The sequence below is a fragment of the Agelaius phoeniceus genome, chromosome 14, assembly GCF_051311805.1.
Source record: "Agelaius phoeniceus isolate bAgePho1 chromosome 14, bAgePho1.hap1, whole genome shotgun sequence".
NCBI lineage: Eukaryota > Metazoa > Chordata > Aves > Passeriformes > Icteridae > Agelaius > Agelaius phoeniceus.
In genome coordinates, this window is record NC_135278.1 from 11979305 (window position 1) to 11989495 (window position 10191).

At 51.7% G+C, this 10191-nt stretch overlaps 1 protein-coding gene across 1 annotated transcript; it reads left to right on the forward strand.

Moving 5' to 3' along the window:
* The first annotated feature begins 144 nt into the window (after positions 1 to 144).
* NKRF (NFKB repressing factor) lies at positions 145 to 9708 on the forward strand. Its single transcript, XM_054641722.2, has 3 exons — positions 145 to 662; positions 5054 to 5175; positions 7189 to 9708. Exons 1-3 carry the CDS (start codon positions 460 to 462, stop codon positions 9174 to 9176), a joined length of 2313 nt encoding a protein of 770 aa, XP_054497697.2. The 5' UTR covers positions 145 to 459; the 3' UTR covers positions 9177 to 9708.
* Positions 9709 to 10191: the final 483 nt, after the last annotated feature.

The window sequence follows — 10191 nt, forward strand, 5'->3', positions numbered from 1 at the left end:
TGAGAACACCATGAGGACACCGTGAAGCCCGGGGCTCCCCCGGGGCCGCTCCGGCCGCGGCCCCGCTCCCAGCAGCGGCCGCCAGGGGGCGCTGAGGCTGCCGCGCTGGCCCCGCCATGGCGGCTCTTTCTCGCGGCGTCTCGCGCGATCGTGACGCGCGGCCACGTGACGCGGCGCCGGCCGGGCCGCGCCGTTCGGCCCCGCGCGAGTGACGGGAGCGGAACCGGGAGCGGAACCGGGAGCGGAACCGGGACGGCACCTGCGGGGCGGGGCCGCCAGGCAACGGGGCTGGGCCGGGGCAGGTGACGGCGGAGCTGAGGCTGGGCCAGGCCGGCGCTTCCCGGCGGCCCGCAGCGAGCCGCGGCCTGGTCCACACGTGGGGCCTGGTCCCGCGGTTCGCGCCCGGGCCCGGCGGGTGCGCGCCCCTGGCGGGGTTGGGCCCCGCGGCCTTTGCCCGCCATGCCGCCCCCGGCAGAGCCGCAGCCGGAGGCGGAGGCCGAGCCGGCGCTGGAGCAGTGGCGGCAGTACAACGAGACCGACCGGCAATGGGCGCTGCGCCGCCGCTTCATCCTCCGCCACCTCCCCGCGTACCCCGGCGGCGCCATCGACCAGCTGCTGGCGCTCTCCGTGCTCTGGACCAACCACGTCTTCATGGGCTGCAGGTGAGCCGCGGGCGGGCTCTCGGCGCTCGCTCTCAGCCGGGGTGCCCGCAGGACACCGGGGCTCGGGGCGCTCGGCGGGACGGGCCGTGCTGCGGGCAGGAGCACGGTGAAGTCAGGCGGGACGGGAGCCCCCGCCGGGAGAACGGGCTCAGGCTCCCGTGGTGGCCAACTCTCGGCCCCAGATGCGCTTTAGAAAGGAGCCGCAGAACAGCTGGGATGGAAGGGGCTGAGGCAAGAGAACTTCTGTCCCTGGCAGGTTTTGTTGGCTCGAGTATGCCGGTGTTTGTATGTGGAAGGGAGCAAGCCGCTGGAAAAGTTTATGGGTGTTTTGCAAGTAGTTCTTGATGTCCCGCCCCCAGGACTCGTTAAGCTTGCGGTGCTGTGCTGTGTCATTTAAATGAGCAGAGAGCTTCCCTGGGAGCACAAAGCAGCCCGTGCAGTCCCCTGAAGGCTCAGCTTTTCGTGGAGAAGGGGAATCCTTTCATCCGCCGTATCGACCGTAGCCAGGTTGTGGAGATCTGCGGAAACGTCACCCACGTTCACAGACGCCTTTAATGATGAGATTGTTTTGTTTTTAACTGGGCGGAAGCAATTGCTTAACGACCAACTTCTGCAAACTGTGGCACAGAGATGGACTTTTAATAATGCTCCATCCCGCAGCCTTGTGGGGGAATATTTTGTGTCATCTCTACATAGCAAAATCAATATCTTTAAATACACATCTGCCTGTTTCCTCCCCCCCCCCCCCCCCCCCAGGTCAAGTACTAAACTGTTCTGCCCTGCAAGCACCAAAATTTAACATAGATTTTAAACAGTTTCAAATTTCAAAGCTTGAGCAGTATGTTAAAAATGAGAATATATATGTATTCTTCATATACAGTCATATACAGTGGTCCATCCTAATGTGTTTGTGTGCTGTCTTAATGGGGACCTTCTCTGTGCCAGGGCTTTTGGGAATGGTGCAATAATCACCTACAGGGTGCTGCTAATACAAGTGAAAACCTCTGTGGGAAGGTTTCAAATCCCAAAAACTGCTGCAGTTTAAGCCTGTCAGTGCACATACTTTCTGTGATGGACTCCTTCACCTGCAGCTCTCAGGGGAGATGAGATTTGGGCAGGATGCAGTCTGGAGCCATTATCAGTGAAGATGTTTCCCCAGAGCTGGTGTGCCTGGCTGGGAGCACTGCAGGGAATGTTCTGTGCTGTTAAAACAATTCTAGCTTACAGTTGCCTGGGGAAGGAAGGGACCTGCAGCATTCCCTGGAACTGCCTTTGGTGTTTGGGAAGAGATGTTGTTGATTTATCGAGTAAATAGCTTCAAAGTTTGAGGGATTTTTGTTGTTTTCCCTTAGGTTTTTTGGCTGGTGTTTGATTTGGGGTTTTGTTTTGTTTTGTTTTCCTAATGCTGGTTTCTTGCCAGCTGTTTGTCAGAGCAGCTCAGCTGGTTAGAGTAGGGTGTTGATAATGACAGTGATGTGGGTTCAGTCCCTGTATGGGCCATTCAACCATGACTTGAACTCGATAATCTCTGTGGGACCCTTCCAACCCAGTCTGTTCTGTGGCTCTGGGAAGAACAGATCAGAGTCTTTGCTATGAAATCTGACTGAGTGTTCTGCTGGGAGATGATGGGGAGAGCATCCAGAAGGCTCAGAACACGTGGTCTGTGAGGAAGGGGTTAAGTAAAAGGCTTCATTAGTTTAGGTGTGGATGAGAGAAGGTGCTCCTGTTCCCAGATGTGTTAAAGGTGGCTGAGAATGGGGGCAGTGGTGCAGGAAAGCATTATGCTCCAGAGTTACAGGGATCAGGGTAAGGGGTAACCTGTGAAAGTCACAGCAGGGAGACTCCCGTTGGGTGTTGGAGGCGCTGGGTTCCTCTGGCCAGATGAGACAAACACATGTTGAGACTGGCTGATCTCCCCGCCCCCAGCTGAAATATGAGCCCCAAAGGTCTCTATCCTTTGTGAAGAATGACAGGTGTCAAATCTGACACTGCTCTGGCACCCTGCTGGAAATGGACATTGCCCATCACAGGTAATGTCATCTTGTCCCTGTAAGTCAGGGAGAGAAACAGATTCCCACTGCTCTCCCCTTTGGCTGTGAGAGGATGGGGGCGTGTCCTGGTTTGCAGGAAGGCAGGAACCTCCCTTGGAATGGAAAATATGACTCCTGTCCCCCTGAATTATTAACACTTTGAAATTAAGGGGCTTTCAGGCAAAGGTATGGGGAAAGGAGCAGCAGTTCTTTACTAGAATGCGTGTGCACACCCCAGAATGTATCTGTACATCCCATAATGTATCTGTACATCCCGAATGTGTATGCACACCCCGCGTGTGTGTGTCCATCCCCATGTGCACACCCCACGTGTGTGTGTGTGTCCATCCCCATGTGCACGCACCGTGTCCGTGTGTCCATCCCCTGTGCACACCCCACGTGTGTGTGTCCGTCCCCATGTGCACGCACCGTGTCCGTGTGTCCGTCCCCATGTGCACGCCCCGTGTCCGTCCCCATGTGCACGCACCGTGTCCGTGTGTCCGTCCCCATGTGCACGCACCGTGTCCGTGTGTCCGTCCCCATGTGCACACCCCACGTGTGTGTGTGTCCGTCCCCATGTGCACGCCCCGCATCCGTGTGTCCGTCCCCATGTGCACGCCCCGTGTCCGTGTGTGACGCTGCCAACAGCCGAGCCCGAGCCAGCCCCACCCGCTCTCGGTGCAGTTCCGGGCACGGCCGGCAGGGGCGCTGCTGGCTCCCGGCCGGCAGGGGAGCGATGGTTCCCCGGGGGGCAAAGAAAACAAAACAAAATAAAATAAAATGTAACAGAAACTGTGCAGCCTTAGCAGGAGCTTCGGGGTTGGGTGGACGTGGAGTGCAGGGTTAAAGTGTAGCAAAAAAGCCCAAGGCAGTGCAGAAAACACCAGGGCTGGGCAGTCCTCCTTCCATGCCAACAGGTAGAGAGGGAGAGGAGCTGAGCCCAGCCCCTCACCCCTGGCCAGAATCTCATGGTATCTTTGCCCTTCCAAAGAGAAAAAACCCCAGGTAAGAGAGTAGCAAGCTGCACACTTCCCTCACCTTGGCCATTTCTTTAGTCTCTCTTGAATACTGGTCATTATTTTCTCTTAGTAACAGATGGGACAATATTCCATGAGAGAAAGAAACAAAAGGAAAAATCCTAACCCCCAGCAGAGTATCACCACTATCTCATCTCCCTTTGATCCCTCCTGGAATTTTCTTCCCATTCCCATTCCTGGTTCCACTGCATCCACTGAAGGCTGCACTGTGCTGGTGAAGCAGGGACTGCAGTAGTCCGTGCTCAAGAGTTCTCCCAGGAGTTAATATGGATCTAATTTCTGCCTGGTCCTTTAAATCAGGAGCTTGAGTAGATTTCCAGGGTCCTTGGAGGAGCAGTATTTAGAAGCTGGTGCAAATCACTGCAGCCCTGGCTGTTGGGACATTGTGGGCTCCTGTCTGTGGGCAGTGCCCACAGGTGCTTTCTGACTTTGGAAGGTGAGCATACCATGGAACAGGTGCAGCATTGCTCTTCCTCCTCTCTGAACCATGGTGTGAAGCTGTCAGAGGGTGGTGTCAGGCTGTGTTTGTAGGCTCTCCTTGGATAGAAAGGTTTGGGTTTCTTTCCTGTTCAGCCTCAGCATGCAAATGGCTCAAAATGTTGTGACAGATCCCCAGAGCAATGGAAAACTGAGCTGGTGGGGGATGGAAGGCCTAGAGGGACGGGACAGGGCTGTGCCCTGCATGTCCTGCTTGTGTGGGACTGTGGGTCCTGCAGCTGGGTCAGGGTTTGCTCAGAGCTTGTCACAGCCACCTCACCTCTCTTGTGGTTCAGGAACCTAAAACATTTCAATTACAGCATCCAGCCAGAATTTAGTTTGGCTTTTCAAAGAGCGGTCGATGAAGGCTGAGCAGTGCCTGTGTCACCTGACATGGCAGTTGTGGTGTTGTTGGTGACGTGCAGGCTCTGGCTGCTGCCCCACACAGGACTCCACTGCCACTCTGAGCTCCTGTGCTTGATTCACTGAAGCTGCTGCTCCTCCTTCACACCCCAGTGTTCATTAGTGCTCCTGGCAGCTCTGCCAAATTCTGTATTTTGTCAGATAATGTATTTAAATTTCAGTTTAGCACACTGTCAGTGTGGTGGCTGCAGGGTTTAATGAGAAGTGGGTTCGTGCAGAGCCAGGTCAGGGTGTGTGTGGCTGTGTGCCTGTGCCAGAGCAGCTGTGGCAGGGGGACAGTGGAGGAGCAGAGGAGCATCTCCCTTGCACCAGCTGCTGTGTCTCAGGGGGCTTTAGTTCTTGTTTTACACAATAAAAGCTTGTGTGTGCCTGTGTGCTGCCCCTGGGGCTGGCTCTGACGTGTCCTGCTGTTGGCCCCTCACAGGTACGGTGTGCAGGTCATGGAGAAGGTTCTCAAGATGGCTGAAGGCATCGACATCGGGGAAACGAGGTGCTACGAGCTGGTGCCCAGCAAGAAGCTGAAGAGATACCGCTCTCCATCAGACAGTGAGTACATCTGCAGTGTCAGTGACCCCTCCCTGTCCCTATCCCTGTCTGGGGGGCAGCCCTGGGAGCAGGGGGATGCCAGTGTGCCATGGGGCTGCCTCTGGGACAGCTGGCACAGCAAAATGGGGGGAAGTGCCCGTGGTGGGCTCTGCTGGACTGCAGAGCAGTTCCCCCTCCTCTGCCATGTGCATGATTCACACACAGTTTTGTCTTTGCCTAGGAAAATACCATTTTTCATTTAAATTGTCAGGTAATTGGTTTCCTCTAGGACTGGTGTCTGGAATCAAATACCTGTCTGGCTTTGTCTGCTGTGGTGAAGTGTGATGTTCTGACCCTAGGAAGGGTTGTACATGTACATAATGACGTTCAGCTCATTGATTTTGAGTTACAACCTGCTTGGAGCTTTGAGGGAATGGAGAGTAGACGCGATGTGTAATTTTGGAGTTTTTTTTCCCCCTGCTGTGCCTGGAGGAGTGCTGTATATGTCAGCCCAGTCCATGGTCTTAGGGATCAGTGTTCCAGCTGTAGCTTTTCCAGTGGAGGACATGCAGCAGGCAGGGAGTGCTGGCAGTTCCATGGCTCCGTCTGCTGGCTGCTCCATGGCACCTTCAGAGCTGCTGCTCTCCCTCTGGAGAGGGGCGGGAACTGTGCAGGCCCCTGTGTCAGTCAGCAGTGCCTGTGGGAGGCACAAATGGCCAGGCAGTACAGGACTCCTCTGGGCTTGGGTAGAATTTCTAGCTCTGCCAAAGTTGCTTCCCTTACTTTGCCAGCCAGCAGTCTTTCTGTGCTTCCATGGGCCAGCTGCAAAGCTGAGGAGATGCTGTTCTTCTGTGTTTTGTCTGTCACAGGCAGCACCCTGAGCGTTCTCCAGGGCTTGTTGCACAATGAGCTGTTCTGCTGGCAAGAGCCTTTAGGTGCTGCTGCAGTGCAGCCATCAAAAACAGACAGGGGAAGAAATGCAAACCTTGCCATAATTCATCAAAACTTATGGGCAAAGGATTTAATGTATAAGAGCTTTTTCACCTGATATCAGCAGGAAGGAAGGAAGGGCTGTTTGTGCTGTGTGCAGGTGTTGTTTTCACTTGCAGTGAGCTGGGTGGTGATACCTGTGCTGTGGTGGTTGATGTCTAGACAGCCTGACCTACAGCAAGGCCAACACATTGGCACTGGATTAGGCAGCACTTCCCAGCACTGAGCTGGCCTTTTGCTCCTCCGATGAAATTACACACATGGACCACGTCAGCATGTGGGTGCTGAATCTTCCACAGGAGAAGCCTTGTGTAACCATCTCTTAGATGTAACATATTTGCTTGTCAGCTATTTGATTCTTTGCATGCACGCCAGGATAGTCCATCTCATTTGCATTTCTTCTGGTGGAGAAACAAGAGGTCAGTTAGTACTGGGGCCCTCAGTTGCTGCAGCTGTCCCTTGAGGCTCAGGCAGATTTCTTCATGTTTGCTGCCCTTTAGCCCAAAGCAATTACACTGAGAGAAAATGTCCTTCTATTAAGGCAGTAACAGCCCTGTGTGTTTTGGAAAGGAGGGTTTGGTACCACTGTGTTCCACCTCAGATGAGGAGACAGGATGATAAAGTAGTTTCTCTGACATCATCCTGCAACCCTGCAGTAGAGTCAGAGCTGAGGTACTAGTCCTGCTGTGGTGTTCTGTCTTGTTGACCATAGTTTTACTTATTTTAGTAGATTTGAAGGGATTAACTTCAGAAATGACCAGATGGGTCAGTGGGCAATGCTGGAAGGCAGTGTCATGTGACCAAATATGTAGAGATTTTTGTGTGGTAGCTGTGAAAGTGGAAATCCCACTGTAGTGACCTGCACAAGAATGACTGGTTATCTTTGATGAATTGTGAATGTCTTTTGGAAGGAAACCTTTTGGGTTTTGACTAAGGAATGCAAATCCTGTGTTCAGAGCCTGCAGGCTCCTCTAGAAGATCACTTTCTGAAAACACTGTCTCCCTGACATATTGGTAACTGTGTAATATTCTTCCATGTCATAGGTCCAGAGCCAGAAGAGACTCCTGAGCCACCCAAAAAGGTGGTCCCCAAGTTCCGAGTGCGACCACGCTTTGAGCCCATACATTTTGTCACCAGCGCTGAGAAGGATGGCAAGAAGGACAATTCTCTGGATAACCAAAGGCAGGAGGTGAACCAGGAGGCAAATACAAACAGCATGGCACAGCCAGCTGAAAACTGTATAAATTCTTTTGTGAATGCACGAGAGGCGAATCCCCAGCTCTCCAGCTCAGCTGGGCTTGGCTTTACAGGCCCAGCAGCAGCAGCCAAGAAGGCTGTGAATAGTGTGGACTCTACCACAAGCAACACCGTGCAGGTTTCTGTTTCCCCCTCAACTGCCCCATCTGCATCAGAGACTTTCCCTCCATCAGCAATAATGCTGAAGCAGAGCTTTATGGAGAAACTGTCAGCAGCTGTCTGGAAAAACCTTACTAATCCGGATGCAAACACTGGGACGGATAAAATTAACTTCACGTATCTTTTGACGCGTTCAATTCAGGCATGCAAGACAAACCCTGAATATATTTATGTTCCTCTGAAAGAGATTGCCCCTGCTGACCTGCCCAAGAGCAAGAAGCTCCTGACAGACGGCTTCGCTTGCGAGGTGCGGTGTCAGAACGTGTACTTGGCCACCGGCTACGCGGGCAGCAAGAACGGATCCCGGGACCGAGCCGCGGAGCAGGCAGTGAAGCTGCTGAAGAAATCCGTGGAAGTTCGAGTTGTTCAGCGGAAGTTCAAGCACACCTATCACGAGGACCTGGTGGTGTGTGAGGCAGGTGTGTGTCGCCCAGATTTCCCTCCCGCTCTCAAACCTCACGAGGAGTTCGTAGTTGCCAACAGGGACTGTGTCCCAATGCAGCCCGGTACTGAATCCATGAAGGGTTCCGCAAATGCCAACAAAGATTGGACTAGTTTTGTCCTCACAGAGAATGCCAGCGATGCAATAGGAATACTTAACAATTCTGCCTCATATAACAAAATGTCTGTTGAATATAAGTATGAATTAATGCCCAACCGCTCGTGGCGTTGTCAGGTGTATCTCCAAGATCACTGCCTGGCCGAGGGATTTGGCACAAAAAAGACCAGCAAGCACGCGGCAGCTGAGGAGGCACTGAAAATCCTGCAGAAGATGCAGTCAAATATAGCATCCCTCAAAGTGACCCAGGTGCAGAAAGTGGGCTGCTCATCACGGGGCTCCGGGAGGAAGAAGGACCTGAAGGACCTGGTGATCTACGAGAACTCCACTAACCCGGTGTGCACCCTGAACGACACCGCCCAGTTCAACAAGATGACGGTGGAGTACGTCTTTGAGAGGATGACAGGCATGCGATGGAAGTGCAAGGTGATGCTTGAAGATGAATTCATTGCAGAAGCAGTTGGAGTGAAGAAATCTGTCAAGCATGAGGCAGCAGAGGAAGCCGTGAAAATCCTCAAAAAGACTCAGCCAACTGTTGTTAATAACCTGAAGAAAGGCACTGTTGAAGACGTCATCTCCAGAAATGAGATTCGAGGTCGATCAGCAGAAGAGGCTTTCAAACAGAAGATCAAAGAAGACAACATTGGGAACCAAATTTTAAGAAAGATGGGCTGGACAGGTGGTGGCCTAGGGAAGGATGGTGAAGGGATTAGGGAGCCTATTTCAGTAAAGGAGCAGTTCAAAAGGGAAGGACTTGGGCTTGATGTGGAAAGGGTGAATAGAATCGCTAAGAGAGATATTGAAGAGATCATTCGAAACTATGCACGTTCAGACAGTCACATTGATTTGACTTTCTCTAGAGAACTGACCATGGATGAGCGGAAGCAGATACATCAAATTGCCCAAAAATACGGTCTTAAAAGTAAATCCCATGGGCAGGGACACAACAGATACTTGGTGGTGAGCAGGAAGCGGCGCAAGGAAGATCTGTTAGACCAGCTGAAGCAGGAAGGCCAGGTTGGGCATTACGAGCTTATCATGCCCCAAGCAAACTGAGGTGAGGTGTCCCCTTAGACCAGAGACTGAGTTTCCTGGACACTCGACTAAAGAAAGAGATGCTGCATTTTTCTCGTGGGTAATAATGACATTAAAGTCTTTTACTTTGGCAATATAATTTCTAAAATGTTGTTAGTTGTTTAGAACCGACCAAATTCTGTTCAAGCGCATTAGCACAACCCAAAAGCAGTAGTGCTGTTCCTGTATGTGTCTTTAATATTACTTGTTCCTTCACATTTTACTAGTTTTGTAATAGCAAACACACATGTCCAACGAGAAGGAATCTGACATAATTTAAAATTATAGGTCCCTTGCTCTTCTTGAGCAAGAAAGGAGAAAAAAAAACCTTTTTAAAAGAAATTTAAAAAGCAAAGGAAATGCAGTCTGGGGGCATAAACTTGTATGTAAAATTGGTATTAATTACAACAAAAATAAAGTTTTATTTCTGGAAAAAAAAGGTTTTGTCACACTTTGTATTAAAAAAGTGTGAAAACTGATTATTCTTGAGAAATACATATATCAAGGTCTTGTCTCTGCTGTGTTTATGTACAGTATCTAAACCTTAACCAGTTTAGTGGTAGTTTTATTCATAGATTTCTACCTTGAGTCTCCCATTCTGAGAGTCACTGACAGCGCCTTCACTGCCAGCGAATGGGACTGAGAGAATTCCAGCGTTCCTACCTTGGAGAACGGTTGACATGTGCAGATACCATGGTGAAGTGTGAAATATAAAAACTGGAGGTAAATGCAGAGCCCACGCTCAAAGATGCTCATGTAGCTTGTGGGGACTGTTACATAACTTATTTTTTTACTTGGAATATCAGCTCTTTAATCCTGAACAAAACTGAATCTGTGCCTGGTTATTTCTCTGCTCCATCCCTGTACTGCTGCTTGTGTCTGGTGAGGGGGATTCCCCAGGAAACTTCTGGCCTTACTCTGCCCACGTGTGAGTGTGGAAGCTCTCCAGGGCTGGAGAGCTTATGTCACTGTGAGGGCAGAGCACTCCCCTCCTTTC